The following is a 15,740-nucleotide window of genomic DNA, read 5'->3' as shown; positions in this document are numbered from 1 at the left end:
GGTGGTAGGGGGAAAGCGGACACAGGGCCTCACCTTGGTCAACTGGTCCCCCTCGCGCCAGAAGCAGAAGCCCGAGCAGAGGGTCTCCCTGCGCCTGTACTCTGGCGTCTCGCGGTGTGTGGGCAGCGTAACCGACCTCAGTGCGATGACGTAGGGGTCCCTGGAGAGAAGGAAGGGTGGGGGGTGGGCAGAGAAGAGGGTGAGGGCCTGGCTCCGGAGCCCCCTCTGGCACTGACCCAGGGTCCCAAGCCTCCTCTGCACTGATGCCCTCATCATTATCTAAGGCACATAAAGCCTGGCTCTGGGTCCACTAGAGAGAGGAGGTATCTGTGGGTTAGCAGCTCTGAATTTGCCAGGAGCCAGTGTGACCACACTGTGGATTTTCTGGAAAAGCCCCGCCACTGCAGACACTCAGGGAGCAGTGCTCCACCTTGGGATTTTTGCGCTTCACCTTTCTCCCCTGTCTCGAGCAAGAGTCACGCCATCGCTCCTGCATCCTCATCATGGCACAGCTGGCAGCCTTGCCACCCTTCAGCCAACATGGGGCTTTTAGAGACTGGAGGCCAAAGAGCTGCCCACGTGAGAAATGGCCTGTCCATGGCCTGGGGCAAGGCAGCCTCACCACCCCAGGGACAGAGAACAACCTGCTTTAGAGGATGAGTGACCAAAAGGGCCGTGCCTCCCCGTGTCCTCCATTCTACCCACAGTGTAGACCACGGCCCACAGGAAGCAGCGCACTGACTCTAGGCTGAAGTCCCTTCCCCAGGGGAGGAGGATGAGCCCTGCCCACCTCCCACCCCAGCAGGCAGGCACGCACCCATTGTCACAAGGCTTCCGCCGAGAGGCCAGGATCACAAAGTCCTGGGGCTTGGGATCACTGCCGAGAGGGGGGCTGATGACGTGGTAGATGGCATCATCCTCATCCACCTGCTGCACTAGCTCCGCACTCCTGTGCAGAGCCCATGGGAGTCACAGGGGAGCTTCTGTCTGGCCCAAGCCCTCCCAGGCTTCAGCCTCCCCGAGCAGATGCTTAGGGGACATTTCACACCCAACACTGCTCAGCAGGGATCAAAGGAGGGCAGGAAGGCCTGGCCAAGACAGGCACACACACACAAGCAAATGCACAGCCCCACACATGCAGACCTGGGAATAGACTAAGACATACACGGACACACCCACACCTGTGGGCATACCTATGTGCACAGACACATAGACACCCACCAGTGCGCACACAGGTGCACGCACCCTGCACAGATGTGTGATGATTGAGCGGTTGTTCTGTACTTAATATTTAGTGAGTGCCCACTGTGTGCCAGGCACCGTTCTAAGTGTACTATCTCATTTAACCCCGCAGCAGCCCAAGGTTGGTCTCAGGACCCCCATTTTATAGATGAGGGGCCTGAGACCCAGAGATAGAACTCGTCCATGGCCACAGAGCTAATAAGGAAGCAGGGCTGGGAGGTGCTCAGGCTGCTGGGTGTCAGAGCTGTGCCCCTCAGGCCTGGATATACTGCATACACATGCCCAAGTAGAAACACACAGGCTTACACCAACACACACGTACACAGACAAGGCCATCCACACAGAAACACGCATGACCAAGTCCAGACCTGCCACCTTTCCCTGCTGTCCTGCCCACCCTGGGAGCTGCCTCAGGAACAGGGCAGCTGTGGGCAGGGTGGGGGGAGCTGCTAGAGGCTCCCTCCCCTTAGGCACGCCCCTCAACCCCACCAAGCATCAAGATCTGATCAGGCCTCCAAGGCCCACGCCAGTCCACCCCCTACAAGAAGCCTTCCTACCACATTTACAAACCCCTCCCCGCAACATCCACCACTAAATCACCTCTCAAGCTTCTAGAATGGCATGGTCAGCAGGCCTGGGGTCACCTAGACGAGGGCTTTTTAAAGCAACACAGCCCTTTTTGCAAAGAAACCTTAAGCAGAAAGCCTGTGTACGAACAGCTACAGGTAGACCTGCTTTGTGAAGATAGACGCGGGTTGGTAGGGGAAGGCCAGTCTGTCAAATATCAATTCACCAAATGACCTGCTTACTGAGTTTCCAAATACACAGATCTTCCTTGGATACACCCAGGAATATAGGCTTCTCCTAATAAGCCATTGGAGAAATGATCAAAGAACCCCCAAAGGACGGTGTTGGCATAAAAGAAAGTGACTTTAGAGAGATACGATAAAAACAAGAGTTTCAACTTTAATATTCCCATATTAAACACTGAAATTTTGGCTATTTTCCTAAGAATAAATTTATCTTCCTTGGCTAAATTCGAGAAGAAAATATTCACATGGAGAATCAGTAAATTTGGGGAACAAATGTATTCATAGGAATAACATATTTATATTCAGTAACTCACTACATTCAAAAATAACATTCATATCCATATAAGAACTGGTAAACTTGGCGAATTCAGCAAACTGGCCCTTCCGTTAGTTACCCTGAGCCTGGGAAGGAGTCCCACCCGCCTCCTCAGCCTTCCAGCTCCCACCCCAAGCCATCCCTGAGTCCCGTCTGGGAAGGCAGAACTCCACAGAACATGGTTTGAAAATCACTGCTCTATCCCTGAATATAAATCCATGACTCGTATCTTAAGTACCCATTTTAACAGAAGGAAAACTGAGACCTCAAACAGATACGACTTGCCCATGGTCACATAGCTAGTTGGGCCATAAACAGGACTTAAACCCACACCCCCAACTCCAGTTCCAGGCTCAGTACCTTCCCTGAGGGCTCAAAATACCCTTGACTCACACCCGCCTAGTACATAACCATAGTACCCCCTACCCCAGGCTAAAGGCCAGCAGGCACAGAGCACAGTTGGGGAGGGCTCGGCAGGAGGCGACACCTGAGGACCTGCCCTCCCCACCAAGCCTGAGAAGGGACCATGCCCCACCCCGAGTCCTACCCCTCCACCTCCCACCGGGGTGCCCCACCCTCACCGGTAGTGCTTGTCCCACTCGGGCCTCCGACGCAGGTCTGAGAGCAGCAGGAAGGCCTGGGCTGCGTCCACGTGCACCAGCATCTCCATGTGGAAGGAGAGGAACTTGTCCTCCTCTAGAGTGTACAGGCGGACCTGCATGGGACAGACAGCAGCCTCGTTCCTGCACCTCCTCCTCCGACTATGCTGGAGGCCAGGGTTGGAAGCTCAGGGCTGCCACTGACTGCTGTGTGACTGTGAACAAGCGACTCAACCTCTCTGAGCCTTGGTCGCATCCCTATGAAAATGAGCGATTCAGCACAAGCAGACAGGAAGGGGTCTGAAGAAGCGGTCACTGAATGGGTAATCGCACTGTGGTCTGATGAAACGGTGCTTAGGCATGACATGGAACAAACCACAAACACTCCACAACACGAGGGAATCTCAGATGCATTGTGCCAAGTGAAAGAAGTCAGATTCAGAGGTTACATTCTGTACAATTCCCTGTATTGGACGTTCTCAAATAGACAAAACTGAAGGGACACAAAACTGATTCATGGTTTCCAGGGGATTAGTGTGCGAAGAGGCTTGACCACAATGGAGAATGAGAGAATTTGGGGGGATTATGGAACTATTCTGTATCTTGATTTTGGCAGTGATTATGTAATTGTATGTGTTTTCAAAACTGGTAGAATTATACACTAAAAGGGGGAATTTTACTGTATGTAAATTATACCTTGATTTTTTAAATGTGGAAAAAAATTAAAAGAGTGACTGATGCAACAAGAGAATGGATCTTCAGAGCCAGGTGTCCAGCCGACCCCCTAATGTCACTGAGGGGAAGTGACCGTCCCAGGACACAGACAAAAGTGGCAGAGCTCAAGTCCTCCCTCAGCCTGCGTGTACCCCAGGCCTCACCCCTGCAGCACCTCACAGTAGAAGGAGCCAGGGTGGGGAGTGGGGAGCAGGTGAACAGCAGGGCAGGCAGTAGCAGGGTGTGATGGGGCAAGAAGGTGGGCGGACAGGAGAGGACTTGGAGCAGGGAACCCCTCTCCAGGCCCTGGTGGGGCAGGCATGTTTCTATAACTGGGTCGGTTTCATGATCTCATCCAGTTCCTTTGAAGGAATCCCCTTTTGACACGAGTGGTTTGAGAGGGTTGCTGTGGCTTGCAGTCAGTCACCTCTGGTTGCTCAGAAGAGGAAGGAAAGCCGGGAGGGTGGGGTCAGCTACCTGGTTGATCTCCGAGGACAGCACCCAGTTGTCCTTGGCCACGAGCATCTTCAGGGAAGAGACGTTGTTGTAGCTCAGGCACACCTGGACGGAGCACACAGGGAAGCCTCACCTTCTCCCCTTCCTCGGGGCTCCACGCCCGGGCCATGCTGAGGTGGGCAGAGGAAACTGGACGTGAAGGAGGATGTCCTGGGCTCTGGGAAAGGAGGCCCGGGCTTGGCCAGACTCGCTCCTCCTCTCAAGGCCCCAGATCCCTCCTGCCAAGCAGGCGGACCCAGGAAAGCCCTTGGCTAACTGTACCAGTCCTGAGGCATGGAAGCAGTATACTGTCCCCTCTGGGCCTACCTCCAAACCCACTCTGACAAGAGGAGAGGGGAGGGGTGGTGGGCAGCCTGGGCAGGCAGAAGGCCTCACCTGGTTGCTAGGGTCCCAGGGGACAGACAGGGGCATCTCCGCCTGCTTACAGGACACGATGTACTTCCTGGGAGAGAGGGAAGACGACAACCTTGGTCCCTTGGGAGCACATCTCTTTCGACAGACTTCACTGCAGGCTTACTGTGTGCCAGGCCCTGTGCTCAGCCCAGCAGGGTGGGAGAGACTCCTGTCTGGCCAGGGAGACTGGATGGGCACACAGAAAACAGCAGCTGAGAACATACATAGTGAGAGGCCGGGACGGGCCGGGGAGGGGAAGGGGCAGACCCTACAGCCCTGCTGAGCGACTTCACTCTGGCTAAAGTGATTTCACCCTTATGCCTCAGTGTCCTCATCTGTAAAATGGGATCGGTAGTCACACCTGCCTCCTCATGGGGTCATCATGAGGGGAATAGTGTTTGGCATATGGTAAATCCTCCATAAATGCGCATGCTTCTTATTTACATTGGATGGTGAATTCTGGTGCGTTTACAGAACTTTCAAGTCTGCAAAATGCTTTCCCAGTAGTTACTCACACCTGGGTTTGCTTCTTAAGTAACTGCATCTCCTCTCAGAGCCTTCCTTTCTTCATCTGCCAACAGGTATCAGAGGCAATGGAAGGAACACAAGATTTAAAATTGGCCAAACCTGGCCAGGTTCAAATTCTCATTCTGCTGAGCATTCCTGTCTGTCCTCGCCTGTACAATGGGCCGTAAGACAGCTGTGTAATGAGGCCAAGACCGGAGGTTGCCTGACATAAAGGCCCAGCCCAGTGCCCAGCACAGGGGCAGCACAGGAGAAACGCAAGTTCCCAGGGCCAGGGAGCAGATGACAGCTCTGAATCTGTGTCCCCTCCCACCGCCCGGCCCCCAACTTGCCTGTCCAGGCGGATCTTCTTCCTGGCACTGGCCTCTCGGTACCGCCGCTCACCATCCTGGGGAGAAGAGCGGGGACAGACTGTGGTGCAGGCAGGACAGCCAGCCTGTCCCCCGCCCAAGGGCCCACAGAGACCCCACAGCCCTGAAGTGGAGGTCAGGTCTCCCTGGGGCAGCCAGCCCCTGAGCTCCAGCTCCAGCTTCCCCTCAGACTCTCGGAGTGACTTTGGGAACACCACCTGCCCCCTGGACTGGTTTCCTCCTCTGTAAAAGGGGGTCCCCAAGGGCACTTACAATGCTAAGAACCCACATTTATTGAGCATCTGTTATGGGCAGACATGCTTCTAAAGTTCCATGCAAAACTTCAACTAAGCCTTACGACAACCCTCTGCGGTTGGTACTGGTCCTACCCCCATTTTACAGAGAGGAAACTGAGGCACAGAAAGGCTAAGTGGCTTATCCAAGGTCACAGGGTTAAGGAGTAGGGCCAGGAACAGAACCCAGATGGCCTGACTCAGAGCCCACCCTCTGAACCACAACTTCTAACGTCTCCTCACTCATGAACATTAAATGGCAAAGGCCTGAAAGGCACCTCAGGGACTGTCCACTGTCCTGCCAGCCACTGGACTCCCCACTCCTCCACCTACTACCTGTCTTGACTGCCCAACGCCCAGCTATGGAGCAGGGATTTTCACAGCCACGCTCCGCCTTGTGAGCTGGGCAGGCAGGGCAGGGGACCTTCCCAGAGAGAAGGTGCAACCTCTCCAAGGTCGCTCTCTGCCCCCCTAGAAGCAAGCCAGAGCCTGGCCCACAGAAGGCACAAGGGTAAGAGCCAGCCTTGAATCCAGGTCCCTGACTCTCATCCCAATGCTCTTTGCTCTCCTGTCACCATCATCACAACAGTCGCCACTTACTTAGCCAGGCATGGAGTCAGTATCCCCGCAACAGCCCCGCGAGGCAGGGACTGTAGACACGCCCTCTTTACAGATGGGACTGAAAGCTCGCAGAGGGCACCCGCTGGAAAGTGGCTAAGGTGGGGCTCCAACCCACATCTGCCCCCAAAGGCAGTGCTCTTCCAGTTCTGCTGTTAATGGCCAGCGACAAGCCAGGCCCACACGCATGGTCTGAGTTCTTCCAGAAAGCACAAGGTGTCTTCCCTGCTCAAGGGACATCCCCGGGGGTCACACCAGGGCACTCGGAGTTGGCTGTGCCCCAGCAGAGGGGCAGGGTGGGCTCGTGCTCCCCAGGTGTCACCCCTGGGCAGCCAGGGAGAGGGGCTGGTGGTGGGGCAGGACCCTGCCCCTGCTCACCCCAGGCTGGGGTCGAATCCAGGGCAGCATCTGAGGCTGGTCATCGGCATCCAGGACCACGAAGGTCATAAAGGCGCTGTTGATGTGCCGCCGGTGGGTCTCAGCCTCCTGGCGATAGGCCTCCACGCACACGCCCACCTCCATGCTGAGGGGGAGGGAGGGCTTCTCTCATGCGGGACAGGCCTTCCCACAGCCACCCCCTCCCCAACACACACACGCACGCACGCACACACACACTCCTGCTTTCCTCCCGCAGCCCCCCTCAGAGTCCCATGGGCAGGAAACCCAAGCTGTTCCTTTCCAACAATGTTTACAGAGCACCTGCTGCACGCCTGGCCCTATGCTAGTCACTGGGGTCACAGAAATGAATGAACCTGTCCAGTCCAGGCCCTCATGGGCTAACCACTGGGGGACGGAGCAATAAATGTACATATAAAATACATAAACTGCAAGCATTGTGGAAGGACATAAGAAAGGAGGTGGAGGGACAGAGAAATGAGAAAATGTTCACTCTGCACATATTCACGAGCGCTCTGACAGCTCAGTTGCTGCTGTTTCTGGATATCCGACTGTCTTTATTAATTATAGACCAGCACCACCTCCATCCCCTCTCACATAGGAAGGTCTATGACCCCAGGATATGGACATTATGCAGATGGGGAAATTAAGTCCTAAAACAGGGCAATAATTCGCTCAAAGTCACACAACAGTCAGGAAGCGAATCTGCACTAGAAACCAGGACTCCCAGCTCCTAGTTCAGGGCTTTCCCCTGCCATGACAGCAGACCACGAATTTGTTTTAATAAAATAAAAATAAATTAATAATAATAATTATCATTATAATAGCAGCAGCAATGGCTGACCTTCACGGAACATTTTCTCCGGCATTCCACTGGTAACCCCTCACTGAATCCTCCTCACAACTGTGAGGTAGTTGTGGTGAGCCCCATTTTACAGGTGAAAAAAACTGAGGCTCAGAGGGGTTAAATAACTTGCTCAAAATCACACAGCTGATAAAGAGTTGAGCCAAACTTGAATCCAGGTAGCCTAGCTCCAGATTTTTAACAACTACACTATCATTGAAAATCACTTTCAACGACTATACTATCATTGAAAATCACCAAATCTTTGAAATCACCAAAAGAGATACATATTTAAAGTAAGCTTTCATGGGGTTATCAGAATTCATTCCAAAGGTAAGTGCTCTGGGAACTAATTACTGTTTTAGGAAAAGGGTGGGAAAGGGTCTGATAAACAACAACACATTGGCAAGAGGTGGCCCTGTGATCTGTGCATCCAGTGTGGCAGGACCCAAGGCAGGAGCCAGGGAGAGAGACAGAGACACACTGAGCACGTGATATGACCTGAGACAGTGGGAGGCACAGGGCTGGGGAGCCCAGAGGAGGGAACATCAGAGCTGAATCTTGGTGATGGTGAAGCGGCTCAGCAGGCAGGCAGGGTTTAGACCTCACAGACCTCATCTGCAGGTGAAAGGGTTCCTGGCAGGTTTGCAGTAAGATCTTTTCTCAGGTCAGGAAGAGCCCACAGCCCGGGGAGGCCCGTCTCACCCATCCTAGCCTCTCACCTATGTTTGAAGGCGTTGTTCACGATGGCCTTGAACACCAGACGGTCCCCAACCTGGGATGGGCCCCGGAAGTGGAACATCTCAATGGCCTTCAGAGTAGGGTGGGCTCGGCACAGCCGGCTGGAGGAGGCCAGGGGTTCAGGGACAGGACAAAAAAAGCCCCCTGTGCATCAGCCACTGGCTTGGGCCAGCCTTCTCCCCTTGCCCTCATCCCTAGACCCAGCCCAGAACCACATGCACCGCCCTCTGACCCACCCTCTCCAGAACCCAGTGACAGTTCTGCCCAGAGGAAGAGAACTAAAGTCCCATCTCACAGCTTCATATACTGAGGTCTACGTGCGTAACTGGAAAGCCCTGAATTTGAGGTGACAGAGGAAAGGGCAGGGCTTGGGGTAAACCTTTTCCTTCCAACCTTTACACCCTAGCACCTGCTGTCCCTACTACCTGGAAGCCTTCCCCTTACCCAGGCTACTTATCATTCACAGCTGAAGTATTCTTCTTCCACGAAGCCTTCCCTGACTACCCATACCCTGACCCTCCTCTGAGATCTTACTGCATTAATAGCTGGGGCTGCCCAAAATGGCATTGCTTATGCACTGTGTCCACAGGTTAAACACAAAGGAAGGGCCACAGGTGCTGGGCTCTAAAGGGTGAGGTAGAATTCGCCTGGTTGAGGAAGACATGGGTCTGGGAGGGCACTCCTGGCAGAAGGAACAGCAAGTACAATAGCATGGAGAGTGCCAGTTCCTGAATGTCAGTTATCATAACTATAAATTTAAAAAATGCCACAAGATTTGGAGCAGAATGTGCCCCAGACAGGCAGAGGTTCTAGGAGAAGGAAGGAATTATATTTACCTCTAGAGAGAAGGCGAAAGTCAAAGAGGCTTCATGGAGGGGGTGGGCAGGGTTTTAGCAGACACAAAGTAGTGGGGTTGGCATGGCGGGAAGTCAGTCCAGGAGTGAAGGAGGGGCTGGCAGCATGGAGGATGGAGAAGGGAAGGGCACATGGCCTGATTTACAAGGGGTGTAAAGCACAGGAAGCGAGCAGGCAGGGCCAGGGCAAGGAGAGGCCCTCACGCCAGCTGAGGGGCTTGGCATTTCTCAGGCCAGTGACAAGAACCATGGACGGAATGGCGAGCTCACAGAAAAATCATTCCTTTCTGGTTCTCTGGGTCTGAAAGCCCTGGGTTACCTTAACAGAACAGCCAAGTTTCTAAAGCCTTGAATGCCAACACCAGGATGGGGTTTCTTGCCCAGAGGGAGTTGGACAAGGGAAGGAGGGGGAGAAAGGAGGGGAGGCAGAGGCAGCAAGCACCCCTCACCTGGCTGCAATGGTGGCCACGTTCTCCATCCAGGCCATGATCTGGCCCCCAAAAGTGTTGCCCTGGTGATTGGCGTGGGGGGGCAGGACCAGCTCCACACTCTCCACTCGGGTCTTCTCAGCCGGCACCATGTGGCTACAGTCCCTGCTCTCCAGATCTGACCGGGGATGGGGAGGGAGAGGAAGCGGGGAAGTGAGAAGACTCCCAAGGGCAGAGCCTCCCTGTGGGCCTCCCAGGACCCCCACCCCACCCACCCCACCCAGATTCTTCCATTTACTCAGCACCAAGGAGGTGCCATGCACCTCACATCTCCCAGGGAGAGAGAGTACGTCAGGGAAAGCCCATGAAAGAGGTGCCTTTCCCTTGGCTTGCAGACTGCTCAGAGATGCCACAGGCAAGGAGACGGGACAGGCAGGACAGTCACAGGGAGCAATGAGGCCTTGGCTTAGCTGGAGCTGAGGGCAAGTAAAGGGACAGTACCAGACCCAGCTGAGCGGTCAGCCAAGGCCCGGACGCCAGGCTAAGGCATTTGGACTGGCCCTTGGGTAGAAGGGCTGTCAGGGCAGGAGGGCTGCAGGGGATGGATGGTTCCAGAGGGCCTTGACGACAGTAGGAAGAGCTGGGCCTGTCCAGCCGTGGCCTCTGGTATACGGAATTCAGAGCACAGCTCACTGCTCTCCCTGGGGCTCACAACTTCAGCCTGCTCTCTCCACTCTAGATAGCTGAACTTCCCTTGGTTGATCCTAAAATTGCCTCCTTTAGGTTTCCAGGAAGATTCTGCATTCTAACCTTCTGAAGATCAGTAAACAAATCCAGGGTCACCCCTCCGGGCCTTTGGCCAGCCTGTACCCCCTGTCAGGAAGACCTGCCTCATTTCTCCACCCATCAAAATCCTCCCAGTACAAGAGATCTTTGCTGTGCTGGTATGGGACTATCTCCGAGATATGCTTTTAAGAGGAAAGGCGCAAGATATAGAACAGTATGTACTGGACATTCCCTTTTGGGTAAATAGAGAAGGTGAAATAATAGGTAGACGCTTAAATATGCAGGGAACACTGACTGGAAAGACGCCCAAAGATGAGTGACAACCCCGAGGCGCCTGGGTTCTAGGTAGGAGAGACAGTCTTGTCTTTTATTCTCTCTCTGTCTCTATCTCTATCCCTACACCTTCCTCTACCTACCTACCTACCCACCTATCTATATGCTTTTTTTAAAGTCCCAGGGTCTTCAAGGCCAAGCTCAATACCACCTTCCCAAATACCTTGACTTCCAGAGACCCAAATGCATTTTGTGGATGACAAAGTGTTTTCCCTGTATCCTAGCTCCATCTTCATGGCTCGTGGGAGCTGGCGAGAAGTCCAAACACTCCCCTTTCCCTGGAGGGACCTTGAGGCAAGAGGCCATCCAGGCCTGAGGCTGCCAATGGGTACACATCCCAAAGAGACTCCCTTCCTTCCCCTGCCCAGTGGAGACCCAGGGCAGAGGGGGACATGCAGGATGCCAGCTGCCCTCCTCACCCACACCCACTCACCATCCTGAATGACACAATTGGCCAGGAGGTCCTTGATGGTGTCCGCGTAGACCAGCCGCATGCGCCGGCGCTCGGCTGCCACACTGTGCTCCGTCTTCTCCTCTTCTGTCTGCGGCATGGTCTGCTTCAGCTTCACCTGTAGACGCGGGTAGGGTGGGAGATGCTCAGGACAGGTTCCCTGAAATAGCACAAGGGCCTGCCCTCCCAGCCACCATCTCATGCTCGGGGCTGCTAGGTGGTTACAAGTCTTCATCCCTTCTTTGTCCCCATCTTCCTGTCTCCGTGTTGACTGATACATCATTTCATCCTCCAGTGTCCCTATTCCCCTTCTTCAGCAAAGGCACCTTGGATGGGGGGGTGTCAACGCAGGACATGGAAGGGAACAGGGAGACCTGGAGGATCCTCGCGTAAGGTGCACAGGGAGAGGTGGGGAAGAGCAGAGCGGAGAGGTGCCTGGAGTTCAACTGCAGTAGGGGAGGGGGCCTTCCTCTAGGGACTGTGGTACCCCTGCCATAGCCCCTTCTAGCCTTCCACTCACCCCTAGAACCACTGTCCTGGGCAGATGCCCAGGTGGCCCAGCAGCATCGGGTAGCCAGGGGTAGCCACCTACCTTGGAGAGCTCCCGGTGGGCCACAAAGGTGGCCAAGGCCTTGCACACGTTCCACTGATTCTCAGAGCACAGGTCCTCAGAGGCCACGTGGATGCCCACCTGTAGAGGAAGAGCAACGTGGGTAAGTGAAGAGGGAAGAAATAGGGTTCACCAACCTGAGGCCCCACAGCTCAAGACGGGAAGTCTCACCCCAGACCTGGCCTCTGGTATTTCTTTATCACCTACCAAGTCCAGAAGGCCAGAGACCTGGGATAGGTTCTGATTCTGCCCCTGGCTCCCTGGGAAACCTTGGGCAAGTCATTCCCTTCTCTGGGCCTCAGTTTCCTCATCTGTAAAATGGGAATGATTGTACTTACACTCTCAGGGTTATTGAGAGAATCAAAATGAGACTGTGTTTATGAAAGGGCTTGAAGTAAGTAAAGTGTTGGCTAAATTGGAAGGACAGACACCTGAGGGGGTCCTCGGAGGTGGAGAATCTTAGTATTTATAGGGGGCCAGAGGTACAGTCAGGACCCTGCTATTCCAGCCTCAGTGATTCCTCAGTAACCACTGGTCCAGCTAGGTGAAGTTGCCTGGGCCTGACATCTCTAGGTGGGAAATAGAGGCCATGTGCATCATCAAAGAGTCCTCCCATTAAAACTTCAACAACCCTGCAGCATAGGAATCATGTTCCCATTTTACAGATGGGGAGATAGAGGCTGTGTGTGAGGTAAGCTAATGGGCCAAAGGCCAGTACCCTTCCCACTCCACCATGCTGCCTCCAGGGTCAGGCACAGCGGCTATCTTCCTGCATTCCTGAGACCACCTGGCCCTTGAAGAGAGGGTCTGAGACCAGGTGTGAAGGCCCAGGAGACTGGAAGTCCAGGCCCACATTGGAATCTACGTGACTTGGTGACCTGGGGCAAGTCCCTTCCCCTCCCTGGGCCTCAGTTCTCCCTTCTGTGTTACAGGGTGTTGGACAGTTAGACCCTTAGGATCCTCCCAACCCTGCCAGCTGTTTCAGAACTCTGCTGCCTCAACCAGGGCTCTGTGTGTGTGTGCCCGGGCTGGGGGCTGAGAGTGGAGAGGAGGCAGAAACCCCACCCATGCGCCCACTCACCCCAGCCAGTGCCCGCCCCACACACCTCCATGCTGGAGTTGAAGGCCCGGTTCACCTTGGCCTTGATGTTCACCACCTGTCCAACACTGAGGAGAGAAAAGCAGGAGGTGAGCCTTGGAGAGTGGACAGTGGGAGAGAACAGGGGCCTCAGATACTGGTGGGGCCTCTGCAGAGGGAACTGGAGGGAGAATGGCACAGGGGACAGAACATATTCCCGTCTACGATGACCTCGAGTCCTCAGTGTTCGCACCCCGTGTTACAGGTGGGGAAGCCGAGGCCAGAGCATCAGCATGGTATCATTCATCTCCCTCGTCCCTCTGCTCCCCCTTGTCCAGTGAATGTTCAAGCTTCTCTTTGCTCTCAGCTCAACAGTCCCTCCTAGGGAAAGCCCTCCCTGCCCTCCTGCAGGCCCGTAAGGTTCACCCTCCTAGTGCTTCTTCTAACTCTGTCTCCCCCACAATCCTTAAGTTCCCCTGGGGCAAGGATCATGTCTGTTTTGCTCACCACTACACCTTCAATGCCTTGCACACAGCACAGGGTAGGCACCCCATAAATAGAGACCTTCTGAATTAATGAATTCCACAATTACTGAATGCCTGTTAAGTGCAAGAGGCTATAAACAGAGGCTGGGAAGGGAAATAAAAACAAAGAATACCTACTCTGTGCCAGCCACCGTGCACAACCTCATTTGAGTCTCAAAACAAGTTTAGCAAGTAGGTTTAGGAGGGACTGAAAATCAGAGTGGGTAAGCCATTTACCTAAGGTCACCCAGCTAAAAATTGACAGAGCCAGCATTCTAGACTGATTCTATCAACTACACTAGCCCTGCTCTTTCCAGCTGCAGCTGTCCCTCTGGAATGGTTCCATGTCCAGAAGAACAATCAAAATCTCTGGGGGAGCCACCTAGCCTGCCCTGTGTGTGCTGACTTGTTTTTCTCCTATTTTCTTCAATAGGTCTAATAGTCATGTAGGGGACTGTCATTTTTAGGAGATGCATGCTGATATGTGGAGGGATGAAGTATCATGATGTCTGCAACTCACTTTCAAATAGTTCATACAATGGAGATACTATGGATTTGGTTCCAGACCACCACAATAAAGCAAATATTGCCATAAAGGGAGTCACATGAATTTTCCGGTTTCCCAGTACATGAAAAAGTTTGAAATATTGCAAGAATTACCAAAATGTGACACAGAGACACAAAGTGAGCCAATGCTATTGGAAAAATAGCATTGATAGATCTGCTTAATGCAGAGTTGCCACAAACCTTCAATTTGTGAAAAAAAAAATGTAATATCTGTAAAGTGCAATAAAATGAGATATGCCTGTATTTATCTACATACAGACAAAGCAAATTTAGCACAATGTTAATTACTGAACCTCAGTGGTGATGACCATTGCACTATTCACTTTTCTATAATTTTGAAAGTTTTCATGATAAAAAATCAGGAGAAAAAAAACCTTCCATAATCCCCCAAATAAAAATAAAAGTCTGTTTTTTGTGGTGCTAAAAAAAAAGAAGTTTGTGACCCTTTCTATTCTTCCTCTTCCACTCTTCCCTTTCTTGATTTTCCAAAGCCAAGCAGTCACCCATTTGGACTCACAAGCTTGTGTTCCTTCCTGACTATCCTCCATTCTACCACTCAGGCCAAAACTGGCTCCATCCCCAGGGTCACTGCCCAGCCCCCTTGGGGGCCCCTTCAAGCCCCTGGTTTCCTAACATCCCCTCAGCTTCTATAAACAAATCTGACCCCTGCTCAAGCACTTCCCCAGGACCAATTTACTGTGAGGACAGAGGAACATATATAATGACACCACAGTTACACTAATAGCAAAATCCAGATGATGGAGAACTCTAGAGAGCCCATGACCAGGCTTCTTCAACAAATAAACTTCAAGGTAAAGAGAGAGAGAGAGATGGTAGGGGGAGAGGGTGTTGGGGGGAGACGTAAAACCTACAGGTTAAAAAAAAGACTTAAGAGACATAGCAACCAATTGCAACCTTATTTGCTTCCTGACTTGAGCAACAAAAAGAACCGTAAAGCACAACAAAATAAAAACAAATTCATGAGACAGTAAGGGCAACTGAGTGCTGACTGGAAATTTGATGTTAGGGAGAAATTGTTTGTTTTATTTAGGTGTGCTAGTGGTGATGAAGTTATGTTTTAAAAGCGTTCTTACCCCTTAGAGAAACATTTTGAAGTATTTTTAAATGACAAAAGCAAAAACAAACAAATGAAAAAACCTTCCCCAGCTTTCCTCAGGTATGGCCAGTCCTTTCCTGACCACCAACCACACTCCAGGTCTTTCCCCAGCTTGCCCTCCCTCCCAGGATCCTCTCCAGCTTTCCCTTCCAGCCACACCCTCCTCTGCCCAGACTCAACCTCCACTCTGCTGGGTCCTGCAGCACATCCATCATCATGCACACATCCTCGCCCAGCCCTAGCTACCCCTTGCTCCTCCAAGAGCCAGAACCCATGTTGGCAGCAGAGACCCAGAGCTGGCCTAGACTCGGCTTCACTGGCCTAGAAAGCGTCACTACATACAATACTGGAGCCAGCTCAAACACCTCCAAGAAGCCTCCCTTGACTATCTTCTGCCACTACACCCACACCCAGGCATACAGACAATGTAGCCCACTGGTTAACAGCAAGTGCTCTGGGGCCAGACAGCCTGCCTGGCTGGTAGTGTATCCTGGATTCTCCACCAGCCGTATGAGCTTAGCAAGTTACTTCACTTCTCTGTGCCTCAGTTTCCACATCTGTAAAATGAGGATACTAATCGCCAGGATTTCATAGTATTGTTCTGAGGATTAAATAAGTTAATGTATTAAAAAG

The 15,740-nt window shown here is 52.8% G+C and overlaps 1 protein-coding gene across 7 annotated transcripts in view; it reads right to left on the bottom strand.

Annotated features, from left to right (window-relative positions):
• ACOT11 (acyl-CoA thioesterase 11) overlaps positions 1-15,740 on the bottom strand; it is a 59,726-nt gene that overhangs the window by 17,335 nt on the left and 26,651 nt on the right. For all 7 annotated transcript variants that reach the window (XM_032494343.1, XM_032494344.1, XM_032494345.1 and 4 more), the window contains 12 exons: positions 12,928-12,988; positions 11,804-11,902; positions 11,194-11,329; positions 9,663-9,819; positions 8,341-8,460; positions 6,757-6,901; positions 5,450-5,505; positions 4,575-4,641; positions 4,161-4,244; positions 2,952-3,085; positions 818-949; positions 34-160 (listed from right to left, as the gene is read on the bottom strand). In XM_032494343.1, coding sequence (XP_032350234.1) covers positions 34-160; positions 818-949; positions 2,952-3,085; positions 4,161-4,244; positions 4,575-4,641; positions 5,450-5,505; positions 6,757-6,901; positions 8,341-8,460; positions 9,663-9,819; positions 11,194-11,329; positions 11,804-11,902; positions 12,928-12,988 — 1,318 coding nt within the window. The remainder of the gene's footprint in view (positions 1-33; positions 161-817; positions 950-2,951; positions 3,086-4,160; positions 4,245-4,574; positions 4,642-5,449; positions 5,506-6,756; positions 6,902-8,340; positions 8,461-9,662; positions 9,820-11,193; positions 11,330-11,803; positions 11,903-12,927; positions 12,989-15,740) is intronic.

This window comes from Camelus ferus, chromosome 13 (genome assembly GCF_009834535.1).
Source record: "Camelus ferus isolate YT-003-E chromosome 13, BCGSAC_Cfer_1.0, whole genome shotgun sequence".
Lineage (NCBI taxonomy): Eukaryota > Metazoa > Chordata > Mammalia > Artiodactyla > Camelidae > Camelus > Camelus ferus.
The sequence above is the reverse complement of the archived record's forward strand: the minus strand, read 5'-3'. Positions and strand labels throughout refer to the sequence as shown.